This window comes from Daldinia loculata (assembly GCF_022478755.1).
Source record: "Daldinia loculata strain CBS 113971 unplaced genomic scaffold F4817scaffold_95, whole genome shotgun sequence".
Lineage (NCBI taxonomy): Eukaryota > Fungi > Ascomycota > Sordariomycetes > Xylariales > Hypoxylaceae > Daldinia > Daldinia loculata.
In genome coordinates, this window is record NW_026054949.1 from 88,853 (window position 1) to 109,361 (window position 20,509).

Sequence of the window (20,509 nt, forward strand, 5' to 3'; positions counted from 1 at the left end):
AATAGAAACAAAATGATCCCCATAAGAGGAGAGCGATGATACCACGAGTGTTGATGTGTTCCCTCGATAGATCAATGTTTATCATGTTCACCATGAGTTGTGGAACAAGGAGGAGGAAAAGGAGGTATGCCTCCGGAGCAAATAGAGTCCTCGACGCACTCTCCTTGACGAGTACGATGAAATTAGCAAGGACGAAAGCGATAGTCGAGCTAGTGATGGCTTTGAAAGCGTGTTTCACCGACGGTCTCGCGAGCACGATAGCGATGAATTGTAAGTAAAGACCAAGGCGTACGCCTAGCCTAAATAATAAGTTTAGTATATGTCAGGAATAATATAGAATCAAGGACTAAACTAACCCATACAGGTCTGATTTACCTTGGATTGGACAACCTGGATTATTGTCCGCCATGTTCACGGCATATAATAAAAGCTACCTACCTATGTTGGCGATTATTTTCAGGGAACAAATAATTGGCCTTGCACTACCCCCTCTTTAAGTTGTACGCCTATCACTTGGGGCTCCAACCACATTATAACGTTCTCGCGTGCAGCTAAGGTAACGGTTACGGTGATAGGCAGAATGGTCTAGAACTTCCCCAGTAACGTTATAGCAACGCGCTGATGCTGTAGCTATTTTTGGTTGTTTATAAAGTTTCTTATCCACCCTCCCCCGGTTACCAGGCGGCATGGTTCGCCAACACGCCTCGTAATGTTGTTTCTCCGTCTTACGAGAATACACCGTCTTACTAAAAACAGTAAACTGCAACACCCCAGGTTAGCATTAAATCGACATTCACTAGGTAATAGTCGAGTAAAGATCAGCTGAGACACCACTAAGCTACCCCTGAAGATGGGATCTTCCGGAAATTGCGAAATGGACGGCGATGCTGACTTCTACGGGATTGGAATCAGACTCGGTCTCTACGCCCAATCGTTAACTACGCTACTTGTAACGCTATTTGTGCAGGAAGAAGAAGCTGTGAACAGAACCATCAACTTACTCCTGCAACTAGCCATATTCGCTGGCACGCTTCTCTCTACACACGCAGGTACTATTCACGCCTTCGAAGTTATCATCGTCTTCTGGATACTTGTAGGCGCGCTCTCGAGCTTGACTGGAAGCGGCATAACCGATATCAATTCCTTCTCGGGCACTTGCCGGCTTCTATTTTACGCCGCGCTGTCGGCGTACGGCTGCTGGTTCTTCTTCGTCGGCCAGGACACTATGCAAGAGACTCCATGTATGCAGATCGTATTCTTCGGCAAATCTACACTAGATGGCTGGTTTCGGACGGTCGGAAAAGTAATCTCGATCACTAGCCTTGTTATCATAATCGGTCTGCTTGCGTGGGCTGCCACTACTTATATTAAAAAAGGAGGTGGGGAACAGTCACGATGTCGTTCCGGTCGACCTCAAACCGAGATTACACTCATGCTTCTCTCGTTGGCCATGGTCGTATTGTCCATAATCTCGACTGAGCACGTAATAAGAGCGAATAATCTCAGTGGTGTAGACGATATATTCGATGTTGGACAGGTGTTGGCGTTCCTTGTGGGGCTTTTCCAGTTGCTTGATGTTCTAATTCCCATCTTCTTTGAGCACCGTCTATGGGTACCTCGATGCTGGCTTTTACTTGGACATCATCTTACTTGATTAGCACTAAATACCAGGTTATAGCCTAGGTAATTAAGAGGCTACCCTCAGAAAAAAGAATACCGGAATATTTACGTATTTTAACAATGAGTATCAGCTACTCTTTTTTAATTATTTACTACCCATTTCTATACTTCGTCACTTCTGGAACCCTGTAGATAAACTCCTTATCGTAAATGCTTTATTCAGCTATGATTGAGCCAAATAATAGGAATAACCTACTTGTCAACGAGCAGAATGCCTCTTATAAGACGATAGCACACATACGCATATGGCTTATAAGAGACACCAAAGGGGCTTAGCAAAGCCAGTGAAATGGCATAGGTAGCTATATCTATTACATTCTATAAGGCAACGGACTTAATTCTGAAACTAGTAGAGTCCTCTAGTAGTCTACTATAAACCCTGCTTTGAACGTGCATACCACGAAGCCGCAACAAAGAAGGCACTTAACAGCATAATACAACCAGCCCATATCTGCATATACAAGTATCGCCCATCCGCAACATCGATCAGTGCACCGGCAATTGGTGGTCCTGTTAGGCAAGCGAAGGAACCAACGGTCATGATCATGCCCGACCGAGTACCTACTTTACTTAGATCTTTTGTCAACGACGGTAGGCCGGCCATGGCGATGGTCTGGACACCGCCGTTAATAATACCAGAAAGAACTGCGAAGACATAGAGGGCGCTCGGGTCCCGCACGCCAATCCAGCCGAAATAGAGCACGCTCGCACTGATAGCAAGCGGCACCAGTGTCCGAAATGGGCCAAGGTACGCATCAGAGATGAGCGCTGGTATTATTCGCCCTGGCACACCAACTGCATTGGCGATGAAGAGCGTATTAAGCGAAGTTGTAGGCTCCATGTGTAAGATTGTCCTCCCGTAGTGATTTATCTAACGAAATTGTCAGCTTGTGTTTATGATGAAGATAACTGAGAGCGCTACAGGAATATAGAAATTAGAATGATACTCACGAAATTATATATTAGATACACGCTCCATAAGACACAGAAAGCGCCGGCCGTATAGAGTGAATAGGACAACTCCTTGAATGCAGCCCATTCGACAACTGGCCCCCTTGGTCGCGGTGGCAGTCGCGTGCGGGCAAAGATTAACATTACGGATGCGTTGAACATGACTACAAATCCCATGATCCGCATAGTCCAAGGAAAACCTATCTTTTCTGGAAGTTGCTGCGCAATGATAGGAAATACCAGTCCGCCTGTAGCGCCACCACTTGTAACAAGGGCAATCGCAAGTGCGCGCTTTCGAGCAAAATAAGTAGACACGCATGCGATGATAGGGCAGTACAGGATGCCGGCGCCGAGTCCACCACAGACACCTTGAGCTAGGAAGAGTTGCCAATACTCGGTAGCAATAGATGCCATGAATACAGCGAGAATCTGTAGAATAGAACCGATCATGATCAACGAGCGGAAGTAACCTGCGTCAAAGAGTCGACCTGAGAACATGCCTATACAAGCCAACAGGAAGACTTGCACGCTACCCGTCCAAGAAACAGCCGATAGTGGTAGGTTTAGCTCTTCCGTGTAATAGTCCTGAAAGATACCATAGCTATTGAACCAACCAAATGTGTTGAATAGGGCAAGACTTAAGCAGGTTCATTAGAAATATTGTCGCCATGATGGTGGAAAGGGCAAAAATAAATTCTTACTGTCCAACAAAGACTTGAATCCATCCGGCACCGCCATCGGGCGGTGGTGCGACTTCGATAGGACCTACAACCGGAGCCGTCTCATTCTCACTAGGTGGTGAGGCCGTAACAGCTACGGAGCACTCCTTATCCGAATTCATTGCCACGCTCAATATATAAACTAATTTATATGTCGGGATTGCGGGAAAGGTAATTTAACGGTCGAAGAAGACTTAGAGGAGTGAGTGGTTCTAGTTAAGATGCGCCGGTACCTTAATTGTGTTTTGTAAAGTATAGTCGCTTTATCTAGATTGATCTGAGTTTATCTGGATAGGGGTTTTCCGACAAACGGAAGGCGCCCGTTTCTATAGATCTTACCAGTTGGATACTAAAAGTGCAGGGTAAGCGCAATGCACCCTTTCGGGATTCCAAAAGTTCGGGTATGTAACATCTAGCATCGGCTAAACTCTTATAGAAATGATCTCTGCATAACCTCGGCGTGGTCCTCTAAAAGTAGTCGCTCGGGACTTGAACTTGGAGATAGCTCGCGGCACTTGCGATGACATCAACTAGGTTAGATAGGTTGGAGGAGTGAAATGTTTTATAGCTTAGTTACAACTTATAAGCAAGGCTTGTGTTACTATAGTATACTATGTATAGAAAGGGGAGGTATGCAAGTGTCTCTAGTAACACTTTCCCCATGTGTCCCTACGTGATACTTAGCCTAACTTGGCAAGCTGCAAGACTTGGGGCAATTAAGAAATTTGAAAGATCCTTCCTGTTGGAATTGACAGAGCCCTGTTATGATTTGTGAGAATAAAGACGGGAAAGCAGGGATTGAACATCCGGAGTATGATATGATAACTGTCCCTAGTGATACATATTAAAAAAGTTTTACCCCTGAGATGAATTGGCTAGCCTACCGTCGAAAATTTTCGGTAGGATTCGCGTTCAACCAGATTTTTTTTTTTCCAAATACATAAATGCATGCAACATCTCCGGTCCATTGCTCCCGTCAAATAATCGAAGGATATTCAAATTAGAATCACACGTAAGGCTTTGCCTATTGCTCCGTCCAGTCCCAATATTTTTGACCAAAGCCTATGTAGTGCCTCCCTCCGACTGGGGCTTTTACGGAGAAGATCCTTTTGAATCTCGCCAAACCGACCCCATGGAACGACTGAAGACGGATCATGTCAGCACCTTGTATTCCGTATGTACCCACGGAAAAAGAAGGAAACAATCAACGAAAATAGGAGAAGTAAAGGAAAGGAAACTTATAACAATCACCCGACCGTCCGAGTATTTACTTTATCTGAGAGGCCAGCGACCAATTCCGTATACACTCAAAGAATCACAGGCTTTACAATAGCCTTCCCGTAGAGCATCTCGAGCGCGTTGAAATGTCGATCGAGGTCTGTTTTGAGAGCACCTGGATCAAATGCCTGCAATTCTGTCAGAGCTTTCTGGTCCTTGTTCACCCCAAGACCACTAAGACCATACGTTGGTCGATGCACGATAGGATCTAATCCGTAATTTCCAGGGGAAAGCATACGGCACTAAGGATGCCATCCTTTCGATGCCGTCGCGCGTACTCAGTCGCATGATATGTAGTAATTACCCGCCTTGCTAACGCCGTGCTTATACACACAGAAGATGTCCTTCTTGTAATCTAGGTTATCCATGTCGACGCCGCCCTCCATGGGGATCATGTGCTCGGCTGATGAAGAGGATACATAGACGACGCGGACGCTGCTCTCCGGGGGATACCTTTGCTGTCTGTAGCTCGTACCCTTTGCGCCGACTTACTCCCGTGCGGAGGCATCATGACACCAGCATTGTCAAATAAGACGTCCAAGCGCTGTTCCTTGGAAAGGAATGTCTTGGCCGACTTCTTGATGGAGACCAAATCACCAACGTCCAAGTGTAGAAGCTCCAGCTTCCCCGTGGAGATGCTTTGCGGATAGACTTGATCGCACGACGGCCTTCCTCTTTGTTGCGCACCGCTATCCAGACGGTCGCGTTCTTATGAAAGAGGATCCGGGTGACTTCTTTGTCGAGTCCAGTATTCGCGCCAGTGACTATATATACTTTACTAGACAGGTCTGGGATGTTTTCCTCGGTGTAGTCAGGCCTGATGCTAAACATATCGCAGAATGACTAGATATATGACAGGTTGACAATTTTATGAGAAAGATTCTGAGAGATGCTTCAATGATACCAGGTAGGCGAGGTTTTTTTTGTCACGTTAGTCTTGATAATAGTCTAAACACATGAATTGTTCTTCTGAATCCCTGCGGCATACGTAGCTTATATACCAATCTATATATCCAAAGTTGAAAGTTACCATTTGCAAGGTAAATTGAGTCCGAAGTAGTTAATAATTTAGAGATGTTACATTTAGACGAGGGTATGCAGATATAGAGTTTTACCTTCGTTATTGGTATCCCTATAAGAGAATATGTAGCAAATTAAAGATATACATGTATTGAGCGTTTCTTCTCTAGGCTTACTTTTATATATTTTACCATAGCACCCATTCTTCATCTACCTAACCATTTTGACGATGATATATATTAGCTGACATTTGTAAGATCAATAAATATATAATGTTTATGATAATTGGAATGTTAGGTCTTTACCTTAATGACTTGGCATGATAATCTGGTCTACTGTGGAACGCTCATTGCATAAGACTATTCAGGTGGTTTGCCAAAATAGCAAGGCACAACACCAATGGCTGCTATTTGTTATGTTCACCGCTTTCAAGTTATGCCGCATTAGTAACGGTAACACTTGATTCATATTAGCCACGCGATTAGCTACACATGATATGATAGCTTTCGGGCAACTTGTTCTGTTGTATCACCCTAATGCTGCGAGCCGTGCGGGGACTAATGCAAATGATGGTAACTGCCGGCTCCGGCGGGTATCTACATCATACATGTAGGTACCTAAGGTACCTAAAGGTAAGCTCCGATCTCGATACTTATCGCCTTACATATGAACCAACACTACACCACCACATTCCAACGACTCGAATGTCGCAGATATCCTATCAAGGGAGTAAATCTGAGAGCGAATATTAGCCACTGCCCACGGGAAAAGGACACGCTTTATAATGTCGTCTAAGCTGTAACAGCTGAATCCTGGACCCCTGATTTAGAATATAATAGTAGGTGGGGAACTCCGGCGCGGACTGCGTTCCCAGGTGTTCCCAGGCTTTCCCATACAGTCGGGTTACGCAAAATTCCAGTCAGCTGGGGCGGACATCCCTAACTATACATCGGACGTGTGGGGGATCCGTTTACAAATATAAGTTAAGGAGAGGCCATATACGAATTACTCTTAAGGCTGAAATAGAAGAAGTATAAGAGCACTCTCGCTGCATATAATTTAAGCTAAATACCCCACAATCTACAACCGCGGCTCTCAAAAGATCCACAAGATGACTACCGGAAATATTAGTTTCGAGGGTATGGCAAATACATCCTTGCTAGAGCCTAGCATAGGTCGCATCAAACATTGGATTATGCATGCTGATGATAACTAGACTACCTCGGTTTACAGGCTTGTTTAGTCGAGTGGGCGGACAGCTATGACACCAAGGACTGGAATAGACTACGGGAGTGTATAGCGCCTACTCTGCGCGTGCGTTAACTATGCCCATCTTCAAGCGAGGGGTTTCCGTTGTGGCCTACCTAACTTTTGATAGATTGACTACCGCTCGTTCCTAGACAAGCTCTGGGAGGCGATGCCGGCCGAGGAATTCGTGACTATGGTTTCGTCCCCGGCAGTACTAGGGGACCCGCTGCTCAAGACACAGCACTTCATTGGTGGCTCCAAATGGGAGAAGGTATCGGACACGGAGGTTATAGGCACACATCAGCTGCGCGTGCCGCACCAGCGGTACACGGACCCGACGCGCAGCCAGGTCGCCGTTAAGGGTCACGCTCATTCTACCAACGTCCATTGGTACCGCAAGGTTGACGGTGTCTGGAAGTTTGCTGGTCTCAATCCCGACATCCGCTGGAGTGAGTACGACTTTGAGAAGGTGTTTGCTGATGGCCGTGAGGAGTTTGGAGATGCGATTGCTGCGAAGGCAGAGGGTATCCCGGTTAAGTTGGAGGGCCTTGCGGCTAGTGTATAAGGGTTATTTGGAGGTATTTAAGGCGGGTATTCTCGGTTGCTATAGGCCCGGATGGTGTTTGAGAATGTTTCTCTCCTATTATACGTATGTCGGACGTATGTTGGATGGTTGGCATACGCATGGCAGATAATTGGAACAAGAAGGATTCGGTAGCATTGGTATTCATATGAGTTGTTCGAGTCTATTGTCTAACCGCCCAATGGTCTATTAATAAATCCCGTAACGACGTCTTAATGTAACTCAATCCATATGAAGGAAGATGACTGGCATATCTGAGCGTTTGGTCTGTTTAATAGCAAGGAAGTTTTGGTTTTTTCCCCGAGATTTCCCTTTTATAAGAAGGTATGGGAAGAAAGCGGTGATCGAAACCGATCGCAATTATTAAATTTCGTTAACTTCGAATTAAAGTTAGTGAGAAACTGGGGAAATTTTAGACTTCTAGATCTCATTTCAAGGTGCTAAGACGGGCTTTAACGATGCCTACAGACTAACCTCTTAGCCTGCTCGTGGGTTGGTGACTTGCAGGTGTTGGCAAAGACTACGGAAGGTTATGAGCCATAGTTCGTAAGTTTTCGTATTGTCGCACAAAGATCCATCGAACTACGGATTTAGTAACAATAGCGGAGCTACCGGACCAGCTGCCAAGAAGCTGAATCTCGGTCAAGACAGATACCGTATACGAAACTAAGGCCGAAAGGCTTTTGAAAAGATAGGTGAAAATACTGTATCGCGTCATTAGTGGACCCTGCGGGTAACTGTGAAATAGTGTACAAAGGAGACGCGTACGTCTCTCGCGAACGCGAACTTAAAGTGGAAAATTTCCAAGAAACAACATTCGGGTATATTAATTGTATGATTGAAACTATGTGGATCACAATTCATAGAAATAGTTTCCGTGAAGCCGAAAGGTTGAGTGAGGCTCGCTGTCGTCGAGATTCTCAACGAATTAACACTGAATGTTGAGTCGTTGAATTAGGGGGACCGTAATCCCGGAACTTGGGAACCGCATGCGCGCCTAAAGCTGCAGCAAGCCGTGCTGTGATAAGAACTACATATGGGTCTGGGTATGGGTTGCGTCTGGATCTTTCGGCGCCGCAGACGGACGTTCAAATAGTCTCGTGACCCGATCTCCTGCTGTGCTTGCGCAGCCCAAAAGCATCAGCCTGTGTGATGAAACATAAGTTCGACAGCACCCCCACGTGCGGCCGGTGAGACATTCGGATACCGGCATGGCCGGGAGAGCACGTCGGGGAAACAGTGAACTGAGATGAGCTCGGCACTGCTATATTTTCTCTTACGTATGTATTGGCATCTAAGATCTCATCGCTTGTCATAGGGGTAGAAACCTCGGCATACTCTGAGAAAAGCTTGCTACGACGTCTTTCGCCCTCTCAAAAAACAGGCAAACTGGTCACGAAGAACAGATTCTGTTTGCCAATGTCTTGGGTCTTGGATGCCTAGAACGCCGAGTCCGCAAGCAGGCCTTAGGCATTGCTAAGCCGGCGCGCAGGTTGGCTGATACGGAGCGGCAGAGGCATGTAAGCGAGTAAAACGACGTCATGTGATGGAGACGATTGGAGTCTCCTAAGAGCCGCCAAGAGGGCTTAATGTCACGTTGGACATGGGCGTAGTACGCCACGCCCCTTCTTTTTTTTCTTTTTCTTTTTCTGTTTCTTTTTCTGTTTCTTTTTCTTTTCTTTCTTATCTGCCTGTCTGCACACTTTAGTTGCGCTACGAATTAATATCTTAGGTAAGTTAGAAGTAGGAGGGCATAGATTAAAAGATCGGTCTCGAAGTGAGATCTAGGTAATACAATACAATGATAGGCGAATGAAGGTTGTTCCTGTAAATGGACCAATTACTTCGGTAGTAATCGAGAGAAAGTTTCGGAATAAGGTGATGAAAACGTCGAATATTGAAGGAACAATTGAATTGGAGACAAAAAGTCTTAGACCGTGGTATTCCTCGTGGAAGTTGAAACATCCAAGTACTGGTTTTGTATACTTGTGGGAAGTCGGGTTCCCGGCTCGAGTTTAGCGCCATGCTGCTTTATCTTTTCAACAGCTTTTTGCAACTTTAGCGACTCTAGTAGCTTTAGCATAGCCTATCTTTTACTTATCTTGACCAAGTCGTCACCTAGAAGATCTAATCATCGTATGTTAGAATACTGCAAATTAATAAAAGTAGGTGGGATCTACGAGGGTCATCTATCGCAATTTGTCTATATTTGTCTATCTTTGTCTATCTTTTACTTATCTCTGGCTTAACAATCACATGCCTACTTAGGTATATAAAATGCACGTCGATCTATGTATAATAGCATCATCTTCCGCAGGGCCTTGATTCTGAAAATATCATCCGGGAGTACACGGCATCTCGGCACAAACGAGGCATCTTCAAAGGCACACTTCAACTGCCTGAAATAGCTACCTAACCTATCAAGCAGGTAGAAGCTCGACGGCGTGGGCTGTGTGGAATGACAGGACAAGTTCCACAGCATCGGAGACATCAGCCGTCGACAACATTCCGCCGGTTCATTTCGAGGTTGCGTGTCGGGCGTCGGCTTGGATTTATATGGATTATACATATTATGGATTATAGATTTTATACGCATGCAAACAAAGGCGAGCTTCACCGATGTCTTAGTCTAGTGTACCCCCGCAATCTTCGACACTCCGCATTTTCCATCTAGAATTCCAATCCCCCGCTCGCGATCACCCTTTTTTTCGGTTGAGCCTCAATTGTATTAAGTTATTGGTTAGTTGCTCTTCTGCAGAGCTACTTTGGTGGTAAGCCGGACCATATTCAGGTCATCCGCGTCGAAAACGTGTGTGTACTAAGAATTATTGAAGTACGTAAAAGCAGCAAGGATTTAGATACTTGCAAAATACATGACAGGTACTCACCGCCAACCGCCATAAGACCTATCAGAATCCCGTAAGTACCCAGCCGGCACGCATGAGACCCATGCACGTTTTGCCCAAAGCCCCCACTAAACTTACTAGGGTAGTAGCTAGGGTAGTAACTAGGAAATGACTAGGATCATTGAGTCGGGTCCATTAAAACCCCAAATTCATCATTACGAAAGGGCCAACAGGAGCTACTGCTCAGGATTGTATATTTTTTTTTATTAGTAAGTACAAAAACTTCGAAGTCGCCAGTCCTTTCTATCACTCCGTGTCGTTGCTTCGTGTACTACAACAACCCCCTTCATCGGGTCTTTTTTTATTTTATGTTATATTTTTATTGTCTCATTTCCTTAGCTGGGCATCAAGAGACAATAACCTGATCTTGCCCCTGCATCTTCCATTTGCTTAATGCTCGTGCTGCCGCGACGCATCCCCCCCCCTCTCTTATGAGCGGATCCCCTACGCGTAAACAAAAAAAAACAAAAAATATCAAATGAACTAGCGATCTTCAGAATATCGCAGTTAGCGGCTATCTCGGGTTTGATTTTACTTACAATTACGTCTTGGTCCATCGTATAGCTAGTCTGCCAGTTACTTGGCATGCAAACCATCGTCCTGAATGCATCTAGATCAGAAATTCCCCAGAACCGTATTCATAAGTTGGGGAGTCGCAAGTCCTGCCTCGCCTCCTGGAGTCTTTTCGCTATTCGCAAAGAAACCAATATACACGCCCTCGTCCGACCAACGTCCTCCCTGAACCTCGACCCGTAAGCTGCAGTCTTATCTATTCCTTTCTCGCCTTGCGGACGCCCCGCCCCGTACGAGTCGTCCAGGGGACGCTGCTATAAACAATGGCGTGGGATCACCTCTCGATTACCAAACCCCATTTGGTGTATATCATCTTAGGAGGGTTTACTTCGCTTTTTATGCTCTGTTCTTCCGTTATTAAGGAGCGTATGTATATCGGCGAAGCGACTGTCGCTACTCTCTGCGGTGTTATCTTCGGCCCTCACGCTGCGAATCTGATTGATCCCGTGTCGTGGGGAAATGTCGACGAGATTACTCTTGAATTTTCCCGAATTGTCTTGGTCGTTCAGTGTTTCGCCGTCGGGGTAGAATTGCCCAAATACTACATGGAGAGGCATTGGAAATCTGTGGTATTCTTACTGCTTCCCGTCATGACCTTTGGATGGTTGATTACAAGTTTGATCGTCTGGTGGATGTTCCCGATACTATCTTGGCTCGAGAGCTTAGTTGTTGCAGCTTGCGTCACCGCTACGGATCCTGTTCTTGCTTCGTCAGTTGTTGGTAAGGGCAAGTTTGCAAAACGAGTACCGAAGCACTTGAGAGATCTACTCTCTGCCGAGTCCGGTTGCAACGATGGCATGGCCTTCCCTTTCATCTACCTTTCCCTGTACCTACTACAGGAGCACTTGGACGCCAAAGAGACGACGTATCATTGGCTTGTATATACCGTCCTTTACGAGTGTATTTTCGGCGCTGTGTACGGGTTTCTCATTGGGTATATTGCACGACATGGCATCAAATACGCTGAAAGGCACGACTTGATCGACCGTGAAAGTTTTCTCGTCTTCTACTTTACCTTGGCTCTATTCTGCGCTGGGTCGGGTAGTATTCTAGGTACAGACGACTTACTTGTCGGGTTCGCTGCCGGTGTTGGCTTCTCAAACGATGGTTGGTTCAGCGAGAAGACAGAAGAATCGCATGTGTCAAACGTTATCGATCTACTAATCAATTTGGCTTACTTTGTCTATCTCGGTACCATTATTCCCTGGGAGCAGTATAACAACGTGGATGTTGGCCTTTCTGCCTGGAGACTGGTGGTCATGGCCATCTTTGTGATCCTTTTCCGCCGGATTCCGGTTATGATGCTTCTCAAACCGTTCATTCCCGATGTTAAGACATGGCGAGAAGCTCTGTTTGCCGGGCATTTTGGTCCAATAGGCGTAGGTGCTATTTTTGTTGCCCTACTTGCTCGTGCCGAGCTGGAGAGCGAGCATACAATTCCTGAACCAGAACTGCCGGAGAAGGGTACCGAGTTCTACAATGTTGTTCTCCTCGTGTGGCCTATTGTTACATTCATGGTGATTTCCTCCATTATCGTCCATGGTTCTTCAGTGGCCGTGTTCACCTTAGGAAAGCGCATTAATACTTTATCACTCACCATGTCATTTACCACTGCTACGGAAGAAGGTCCTGCTTGGATGAGCCGCTTGCCACGGATCACATCTCAGTCGCGATCGCAAGCCCGAACAATGTCAGATACCGACTATGAGGAGGTGAAACTACCTGAATTTCCACCTGGCACATTGCCACCAACTGGAATACCTGGACAGTTCTTACGTCGACAGCGCGAGGAGGAGAACCCTAGTAGAGCTGGAAGCCGCGCTTCTTCTCGGCGCCGTAGTAGGAGAAGGTGGGATGATGGTATTGGACCTGGTGGGCCCGTAAGCCAGTCGGCCATCTTCCCCCAGAAAAGGAGCGCAAGTGAGATAGCAGAGCCTATGTCACCATCTGATTCTGTACAGCCTGTCTCACCAAGGCAAGAAAGCCCCAGCTCGCCATCGGAGGACCTACTCGAGAAAGATAGCGAAAAGAACGTCGAGAAAATAGTGCATGTGACAAAGGAACGCGGGTCGGAACGTGAGAGGGGCCGTGAGCAACCATCCAGAGGCGAACAACACGACGAACTAGAAGTGTTCGATGAGGGCGACCATATTATAATTGAAGACCACGATGGTCAAGTTCTTGCGGTTGAGGAAACAGGGCATCAACCGGTTAAAGATCTGCACGAAGTCAAAGAGAAAGCCAAAGCTGAGACTCAAAAGCCGGGATGGACTTACGAGTCACTCAAGAAAAGCATTGGAAAATGGCGTGATGAGGAGGCCCAGAAACGTAAAGACAAGGCAAAGATTGAACGAAAGCATAAGCCAGCCAGAGCATACCAGTTTGGTAACACAGTAAGTGCAATCCCTTATTCGAGCAGTAGGAAACTCAGCTAATCCTGTTTGCAGATTATTGTGGAAGACGAAGACGGAGAAGTCGTGAGGAAGTACGATCTTCCTACCGAGCGAAACGACGGCAGAGACTATGTAGCTACCAGTTTGAAATACATGGGAATGGGTGGTCTCCTTAAGCCAACTGATAAAACAGCACCCAAGGTCGAAGCGTCGTCCGAAAAAGAGCCTACCCAGACTAGCAGTACCAAACCCGGGGCCAAGACGAAAACCGGAGGGTGGCCAGGCTTCAGCCGTGGAGGTGCTGCTGAACAGAGGAGGAAGGATGCTACTGCTCCTGCTGAAAGGAGTGTAGAAGATGATCGAGGTATCCGATTCACAATCGGTGGCGTTGGACAACGCATGACTAAGGATGATTTCCTTAGAGAAGTGCGAAAGTTGGATGCTAAAACCCGCCGCGAGGTGGTAGACCAATCCAGTGCGGATCCAGCAGTGAAATCGATGGCAAGGGAAGCACCCAGCGAAAGCGCAGTCCAACCCCAAGCCCAGACCCTAGTCCACCCTCAGATTAGTGTGACTCAAGCAAGTGATAGCACGCGGGATGCGAGCAAGTCTCCTTCTCGCCCAGAGCCGCCTCGTGGACGTAGCCCAACGACAGACTCGGAGCAGCCCCCGACATCGAACACACCAGAAACAGCTGTTGAGAGAAGGCGACGGTTAGCAGCCTTTGCTAGCGTCCGCGAGGATAATGATCTAGGGGAGACTCCTGCAGAGAGGAGGAGAAGGGAGGCTGCGTTAGGTGTAGACAATGGTGGGGCTGAAGACAGCGACAGTGAAGACGATGATACCCCTAGAGTACCCCCCACGAGACGAGGGATAAGATTCGCAGACTCCCCGCCCAACAAGGGCTGAGGCACACGCTTCATGAGACATTATTTGGTTCTATTTTAGGTCATGACGGTATGCTGAATTGGTATAGCGAAAAGCAAGCACTTATAGTTTTTATGAGATGGAGTAAATATTTTTCCGTCTAAAGTAGGACATCAGTGTCGATATATTTATGGTACGTTGGCGTTCGATAACGAATATTTTCTAGGAATTGGATAGCTATAAGTTGGTAATGCTATGCATTTTATATTGAGATCGAAGTGACAATCTTTATTTACCATGTACTATATATAATGAGGTACATATGGCAGTTACAATGATATTAGTATTCGTTGACGAACTTCCAATGAACTTCTTGTACGGTTCGAGTTAATTGTTTAGTATTTAGGCAGGTTAACATATTTTTATTTACCTAGTTGATTTTATCTACTGTAAAATAATAGTGTTAATACCTACAAAGGCTTTTCTAAAGATTTACATAAACCTACCAAGTTATATTAACTGACTTGTATAAGGCAGGCTTATATATTCCGTACAGGAGCCAAGTCGGTTTCTTAGCCAGTGACGTCACCGACAAGTACCTAAGTTAAGGTGTGTAGCCGAGGGGTTGTAGGTGGTTAGCATATTAAGACGGTCGTGTAGAGGGGCTCAGAGGGGTTCTATGGTAGTGAATGGGCTATATGCATGTATATGTATATAACGCATAGTTAACTAGGCTTCTGATGCCTTAAACACAAACTTTCCCTCCGCTTTATTGCATTTACTAATACACACCGTAAAAACTTGTCCTAGTGACTGTCAAAATAACGCCGACCTGAGTCACAATGCTCCAATAAAAACAAAGCTTTAAAGACACACCCCTGCTAGCCGATAGCCATGGATTCTTTATCGGATTCTGAAGATTTTCCTCTTGCTCCTCCAAATTCTCCCGTTATTCCAGCTCAAGTCCCGATTCCACAACTCGACCTACATTTCTTATTCACCAACGGAAACCAACCAAGAGTCGCAATGGTCCAGCTTACAGAGGTTGTCGATGAGCACTTCCAAGAGGACCAGCCTGGTCCCGAGGAAGACGATGATTTCACAGATACTGGTACGTCACTAGCTTGTAGTGATCTAGCTTTTATATTGAATCTGTGGTCGCCACGCGCCTTTGTCTTGTGTCCTACTTTTTACAGCTGCCTAACCATGAATTTATATAGAGTCTGAAATCTCAACCGAGTCGGACTATGACCCTTCTAGCGAAACTCTTACCGAGCGCCTGTATGCGCTTCGCGACATCATTCCACCTCAGACCCGAACCTCGATTGCCAACAAGGTCAACGCAACAACTGGCGCAGTCTCAAGCTTCTTCTCCTTCGGCGGCAAGACTCTCTGGGTGATTACCACCTCTGCGCTGATTCTAGGCGTCCCGTGGGCTCTCGCGTGGGCTGAAGAGCAACAAGTAATGGAAATGGAAAAGGAAATGAAGATGCGCGAAATGGGTGGAGAGGTAAGGTTCTTATGCTAATATTACCTCGTTTTACCTCGTTGACTTGATGAATACATAATATCTAACAGATGCAATAGATTCTAACTGCCGGTGGCGCCAGTGGCCCCAGCTCTTCGACAGCCCAGCAAGTTGGCGCCGCGATCGACCGAGAGACAAAGCCCTCTCTGTAAAGCATGCCAACGTCGCAGTTACTCATATGTAGCATGCTATATTCAGTGTGCGCTGCGCTCATGGTCCATCGCTGTCTATATCTAAGACTCAGCCTCGTTCAACGTCCACCCTAGGCATACTTGTTGAAAGATTCGTCTTTATTCTTGCTCTATTTAGGAGTTAGGTAATGCAGGTTTAGCTACTAGCCTTCATATCGTATATTGTTCGCGTGTGCGCACGGGGTTTTTATGAAGGGAAGAAAACTCTCGGCTCTAACGATACGGTTTGTGAAGAACCTCACCTTGTATCATAATTTGGCATCACGGTCGGTTAATTGGTAGGGACACGTTTGCATTAGGCTGGAAGTGCTCTAGGCTATACGAATTGATTTGATTTTACTCATTAATTCACCGTCACTCTATTTTTCTTTGAGGATAAGTTGATAAGTTGTTAACCCTAATGCAACTCCATTATCCACTGCAATGAATTCATAAATTCTACAAGCCTACTTCCTTTAAGATCTCTAGACAGCGTCATTTTTTGCAAGCATGCCACAATTGCCTTATTTAGCCTTTTCCAGGCAGTCAACTATATTGAGTTATTACTGCAGCTTTGTAGATGGTATAGCTCTTGACGCCAACAACACATCATCACGAAGCTATCAGTTCTGCTGATCCTAATTAACTACCTAATACTACCCGGAGGTATAATCCGATCTCCTTGAGGTAAATATTACCAGACTAAACCCATCAAGCTCTTTTACATACCTAGTTACTTCCTTCTAGATGGCACCGTTTGAATGGTGTGGATAACTTCACTAACAGGTCCAAAGCGCCTCTGCCTGGTGATATAACCACATGATCCGAGAGGGAAAGCCTTTCTATGTTTGTGGTTAGATGGGTGATGTAAGTTTTGTCTTGTTTACTTGGATATATCAAAGACGTCTATGTAGCTATTCTTTGCAAACAAGGACAATAATTATTTATATTATGGCTAAATCTCCTTTTCTTTATACACATCTATTTCTTTCTTCCCCATTTCCACCGACCTTTGATCTGATTATGACAATTCTAACAACATGAGAGGCTCTTCGCAATACTGCCTGAGAAGCCAGCTCATCACTAGAATAGGTGAGAGTAGGTGAAGCACGCAGAGAATCTGGTATGAAAACAAATATGTAGCTGTTACGGACAAAAAGGTCAAATCAAGGTTGTTTTAACGTAGTGCATGGTATGATAATCTGATTAGTTGAATTGTGTCAAGAGTGAGAGGCTGAACGGAGAAAGTAGACTTATTCTGTAAGTTTACATGTAATTCTACATGTAATACTACCTAGTAATTTTACCTAGTATTGTGGCTCCAACCATACAGATTCCCTTGTTAAACTCAATCAGTAATACGTAGCGGTGCTGGGCTCTGTCGCATAATAGTAAAATCTACTTTACTTCTGCATACTTTTGTAACCCATCATACAAATGTCCGAAGGCCCCTCCGTGCCAACTCCTGACCTCCTGCCATTCATTGTCTGGGAGAGTCCCGTGCATCATGTATACCCACCCGCCGACGATTAGGTCGGCATAGTTGGCCTGTTTACCTAGAATGAAAGGCCCCGTGGTGTTCCTTGAAAATAGCTTCGCAAGGTCCCCAAGCATAAGACGGAAAGACTCTTTCATTTTCTCCCGCGCTTCGCCTTTTATCTCGAAATCATCCCAAGATTTTACACCAGCACGGCGAACGAGTTCATCCTTGCTCGCTTGTGAGTCGAAGGGGAGGAAGAACCCCATGAGGCCAACATAGGCACTGAATGCTCTGTCGATATGCATGTTAAACTTGGAGTACTCGTCATACTCACCCTCTTTCCGTGCTGATAGTGGTGGCGCCCAAGGGGGAAGGTCTTGATCGAAGGTATAGTCGATCTCCTGAGGGGGGAATAAATCGCCGGCACCTGAATCCGGGTACGTCTTTTGCAGATGAGCGGCAATATCGAACGAGTCCCCAATTTTCGAGTTGGTATTAGGATCAACCAAGATAGGAAGTGTGAAGAAGTCATTGCCATCGGCAAGTTTGCGGCAAGCGGGCACGCCAAGACCCTGACGAACTTTCCCAATATCGGGAAGAGGAACCCATATAGTCTTGTGCGCAATATTTTTGAAGTTCAGCGCTAATCGAGCCTTCCACGGGTTCACTGACGCTGGTGGGCTCATAGCAATGTCGTAGAAGTCCATGGTTTTGGAGGGCTTGAGAGATGTGGTCATGGCGGATGACGATAAAAGGGGAACAAGCTCCGTAGTTCGTAGCCAACCAGGATAGTCAGGATAATCAATAACCTCAAAATAACTGGTGCATTCTCTTAACAACTATACTGACGAATTCACCCCCTTTTTGACGTTATTCTGCCAGGTTATATGACTATAGCAACTTTCGAGTCTGTATAGTCACGTGGAATCAGGTCAGAATGATTCATTATGATTCATAGTGACTAGGTTATTCGTGGTAAGCGTAGCTCCATCTAAAGGGGGTAGAAGGACGGCAAAGAAAGGGGCGCATCTTGTCCATCATGATTGTCTTTAGAGGTGCGCCGGTTATTTTGACGCCTCTGGTGGTAGGCTATGAAATTATTGGGCGTCATCTCGAGATGATAGGCTGCGCCACGGGCAATGCGCATGCATCGACGGACCGGCCTGTCTTCAAAATAAAATTAGCATAGGTCTAGGTAATCTACACCGATATGGTCTTACATAGTAGTAGGATCAAATAGTAGAGTGCGCGACGTCGAGGTAAATGGCTATGCGCCGATTAATTTAGGTGTAGAGGATTTCATTACCGATTCTTCTTAAATGACATTCGTGCAGTAATAAACGAGGCGGCCATTTGGATTAATGAAGATCCGGGCTGTTTGGCAAATCCCCATGGCGGTGCGGTGTGGAGGTTAAACTATAGATATTGAACTGTCGGAGTGCTAGGAAGACTAAAAATAAAGCTGGGTTTCTATACTCTGAAGTTATCAGCTAAGGAGAACGGCAAAGGATCCGAGGTCAGCCGTGACTAAGCGTCAGGAGTACTCGGTAGCGGGAGACCGAGACAAACGGCGCCTGTCGGTACGGGAGCTGGTGGGACCGGATGGTCGATGTATTACATAAGGGTGGCTTTGGCTTCCCGTGGAAGCTCTTCCGGCACTTACATGATCTCGGCCAAATATTTAAACGAGCACTTTTATACTAACTTTGTTTGGATGATATTACCCCATCTAACCTGCTCATTTCATCCGTCAATTTGTAATGTTACTGTTGGAGTGACAAGGTTCTGTATGTATTACGTAATAAAGAAAGGGTAACTAAATTGTATTGCTTGATTGGTCTGAGTTGATTAGGTAAGGTAAGAGATCTACCAAGTGGGGAGAATATCTATTTACATGTGTGTGTGGACCTTGCGTGGGCGGTGTGTGTTGGCACAACCCTAGTCACGTGGCATGGCACATGACTGGTATCCCAACAGTTACTATGTCGCATCCTAATTCTGGTTTGCTAACCTTCCGTGATTACAATTACCGCGTATACCACAAAATCTCACTTTTGCACCAGTGTAACCTAAGATTCCCTTAATATTTAAGTAGTCTTTCCATATATAAAAGAAAGAATCTGGTAGAGGTATGCTCAGAATAAATTCTTGGAAACACGCTTCTTAGGTAATTACCTACTTCATACCTCAACGCAAGACCAATGGCTTCTACTGTTGTTCTAATCACCGGTGCCAATCGAGGTATTGGTAAGGGCCTTGCTGAGCGCTACCTCGCCCTGCCTAATCATAAAGTCATTGCTGCGAACCACAACCCGGAGCATCCTACGTCTAAGGAGCTTGCCAACCTACCTAAAGCCCCCGGAAGCAGCCTCATTATCGTGAAGGTCGAAGCTACGAGCAACACAGACGCCGTGGATGCTGTAAAGGAACTCCAGAAGCAGGGAATCGATCAATTAGATATCGTAATTGCTAACGCCGCCATCTCGCTCGGTTTCACTAAAGTTGTCGATGCAAAGGTTGAGGACATGGATCGGACTATGGATGTCAATGTCTTCGGCGTGCTACGACTATTTCAGGCTACCCTACCGCTGCTTCGCAAGGCCGCTACTCCTAAATTTGTGACGATTGGATTTGATGCTGGATCTATAGAGGTAGGAATCTTTATATACTTCGACCACGGCTAGATATGCTAATATACCTATCATTCAGGAAATGTATTCATATCCCAACGCTGTTTACGGTCCTTCAAAGGCCGCTGTTCATTGGATCACAAAGAGCATTAATGAGGAAGAGGACCACATCATCGCATTCGTGATAGATCCAGGGTGAGCGACAAAGTACTATCCTCTCTGGAATAGACTTTACTGATCAACTCTTCTATATTTTATTAGTACTGGCACAATTTTTCTAGCCAATCAGATCCTTAGAATCGCCCCGCAGTAGGCGACTTTTCCCTTTGCCATTCTATCGCAAACCGAGGGCCCCCCTTGTGGGGACCACAAGAGCCCGACTTTTAGCAGGCTTATGTCATCCCTTATGTCATCCCCCATCCCCTCATATCGTTTTTCCGAAATTTAGCCTCTCATCCCACAGGGTCACGTGCCACCACGCCA

General features: G+C 45.9%; 8 protein-coding genes across 8 annotated transcripts; 5 read left to right on the plus strand and 3 right to left on the minus strand.

Moving 5' to 3' along the window:
- Positions 1 to 874: 874 nt before the first annotated feature.
- On the plus strand, positions 875 to 1,654 carry F4817DRAFT_362440 (uncharacterized protein; the record flags this gene model as incomplete). Its single annotated transcript, XM_049306532.1, has 1 exon — positions 875 to 1,654. One exon carries the CDS (start codon positions 875 to 877, stop codon positions 1,652 to 1,654), a length of 780 nt encoding a protein of 259 aa, XP_049153972.1.
- Positions 1,655 to 1,972: 318 nt separating this feature from the next.
- Positions 1,973 to 3,886, minus strand: F4817DRAFT_353567 (MFS general substrate transporter). The gene is made up of 3 exons (XM_049305388.1): positions 3,333 to 3,886; positions 2,632 to 3,268; positions 1,973 to 2,551 (listed from the first exon to the last, which is right to left on the minus strand). The coding sequence occupies exons 1-3, from the start codon at positions 3,470 to 3,472 to the stop codon at positions 2,051 to 2,053; spliced, it is 1,278 nt and encodes a 425-aa protein (XP_049153973.1). The 5' UTR covers positions 3,473 to 3,886; the 3' UTR covers positions 1,973 to 2,050.
- A 771-nt stretch (positions 3,887 to 4,657) lies between these two features.
- F4817DRAFT_369621 (uncharacterized protein) lies at positions 4,658 to 5,737 on the minus strand (the record flags this gene model as incomplete). Its single annotated transcript, XM_049307374.1, has 3 exons — positions 5,230 to 5,737; positions 4,933 to 5,081; positions 4,658 to 4,836 (listed from the first exon to the last, which is right to left on the minus strand). The coding sequence occupies exons 1-3, from the start codon at positions 5,457 to 5,459 to the stop codon at positions 4,658 to 4,660; spliced, it is 558 nt and encodes a 185-aa protein (XP_049153974.1). The 5' UTR covers positions 5,460 to 5,737.
- A 361-nt stretch (positions 5,738 to 6,098) lies between these two features.
- Positions 6,099 to 7,730, plus strand: F4817DRAFT_308410 (scytalone dehydratase). The gene is made up of 3 exons (XM_049299890.1): positions 6,099 to 6,787; positions 6,865 to 6,962; positions 7,027 to 7,730. The coding sequence occupies exons 1-3, from the start codon at positions 6,760 to 6,762 to the stop codon at positions 7,459 to 7,461; spliced, it is 561 nt and encodes a 186-aa protein (XP_049153975.1). The 5' UTR covers positions 6,099 to 6,759; the 3' UTR covers positions 7,462 to 7,730.
- Positions 7,731 to 11,101: 3,371 nt separating this feature from the next.
- Positions 11,102 to 14,720, plus strand: F4817DRAFT_308421 (alkali metal cation/H+ antiporter Nha1 C terminus-domain-containing protein). The gene is made up of 2 exons (XM_049299891.1): positions 11,102 to 13,351; positions 13,406 to 14,720. Exons 1-2 carry the CDS (start codon positions 11,222 to 11,224, stop codon positions 14,258 to 14,260), a joined length of 2,985 nt encoding a protein of 994 aa, XP_049153976.1. The 5' UTR covers positions 11,102 to 11,221; the 3' UTR covers positions 14,261 to 14,720.
- A 313-nt stretch (positions 14,721 to 15,033) lies between these two features.
- On the plus strand, positions 15,034 to 16,476 carry F4817DRAFT_353583 (Tom22-domain-containing protein). Its single transcript, XM_049305389.1, has 3 exons — positions 15,034 to 15,329; positions 15,439 to 15,728; positions 15,806 to 16,476. The coding sequence occupies exons 1-3, from the start codon at positions 15,113 to 15,115 to the stop codon at positions 15,896 to 15,898; spliced, it is 600 nt and encodes a 199-aa protein (XP_049153977.1). The 5' UTR covers positions 15,034 to 15,112; the 3' UTR covers positions 15,899 to 16,476.
- Positions 16,477 to 17,156: 680 nt separating this feature from the next.
- Positions 17,157 to 18,565, minus strand: F4817DRAFT_308533 (uncharacterized protein). The gene has a single exon (XM_049299892.1). It carries the CDS (start codon positions 18,131 to 18,133, stop codon positions 17,315 to 17,317), a length of 819 nt encoding a protein of 272 aa, XP_049153978.1. The 5' UTR covers positions 18,134 to 18,565; the 3' UTR covers positions 17,157 to 17,314.
- Positions 18,566 to 19,415: 850 nt separating this feature from the next.
- F4817DRAFT_353586 (uncharacterized protein) lies at positions 19,416 to 20,509 on the plus strand. The gene is made up of 2 exons (XM_049305390.1): positions 19,416 to 20,047; positions 20,106 to 20,509. The coding sequence occupies exons 1-2, from the start codon at positions 19,598 to 19,600 to the stop codon at positions 20,223 to 20,225; spliced, it is 570 nt and encodes a 189-aa protein (XP_049153979.1). The 5' UTR covers positions 19,416 to 19,597; the 3' UTR covers positions 20,226 to 20,509.

Excerpts from the sequence above, each read along its gene's own strand:
- F4817DRAFT_353583 (XM_049305389.1), top strand. The coding sequence starts at position 15,113 with ATGGATTCTTTATCGGATTCTGAAGATTTTCCTCTTGCTCCTCCAAAT. Across the intron at positions 15,330-15,438 it reads CGATGATTTCACAGATACTG|AGTCTGAAATCTCAACCGAG; the intron begins GTACGTCACTAG and ends GAATTTATATAG. Across the intron at positions 15,729-15,805 it reads TGCGCGAAATGGGTGGAGAG|ATTCTAACTGCCGGTGGCGC; the intron begins GTAAGGTTCTTA and ends CAGATGCAATAG.
- F4817DRAFT_308421 (XM_049299891.1), top strand. The coding sequence starts at position 11,222 with ATGGCGTGGGATCACCTCTCGATTACCAAACCCCATTTGGTGTATATC. Across the intron at positions 13,352-13,405 it reads CATACCAGTTTGGTAACACA|ATTATTGTGGAAGACGAAGA; the intron begins GTAAGTGCAATC and ends TCCTGTTTGCAG.
- F4817DRAFT_353586 (XM_049305390.1), top strand. The coding sequence starts at position 19,598 with ATGGCTTCTACTGTTGTTCTAATCACCGGTGCCAATCGAGGTATTGGT. Across the intron at positions 20,048-20,105 it reads TTGATGCTGGATCTATAGAG|GAAATGTATTCATATCCCAA; the intron begins GTAGGAATCTTT and ends CCTATCATTCAG.
- F4817DRAFT_308533 (XM_049299892.1), bottom strand. The coding sequence starts at position 18,133 with ATGACCACATCTCTCAAGCCCTCCAAAACCATGGACTTCTACGACATT.
- F4817DRAFT_353567 (XM_049305388.1), bottom strand. The coding sequence starts at position 3,472 with ATGAATTCGGATAAGGAGTGCTCCGTAGCTGTTACGGCCTCACCACCT. Across the intron at positions 3,269-3,332 it reads ATTCAAGTCTTTGTTGGACA|TCTTGCCCTATTCAACACAT; the intron begins GTAAGAATTTAT and ends AACCTGCTTAAG. Across the intron at positions 2,552-2,631 it reads TGTATCTAATATATAATTTC|ATAAATCACTACGGGAGGAC; the intron begins GTGAGTATCATT and ends CAATTTCGTTAG.
- F4817DRAFT_308410 (XM_049299890.1), top strand. The coding sequence starts at position 6,760 with ATGACTACCGGAAATATTAGTTTCGAGG. Across the intron at positions 6,788-6,864 it reads CGGAAATATTAGTTTCGAGG|ACTACCTCGGTTTACAGGCT; the intron begins GTATGGCAAATA and ends GATGATAACTAG. Across the intron at positions 6,963-7,026 it reads GTATAGCGCCTACTCTGCGC|ATTGACTACCGCTCGTTCCT; the intron begins GTGCGTTAACTA and ends AACTTTTGATAG.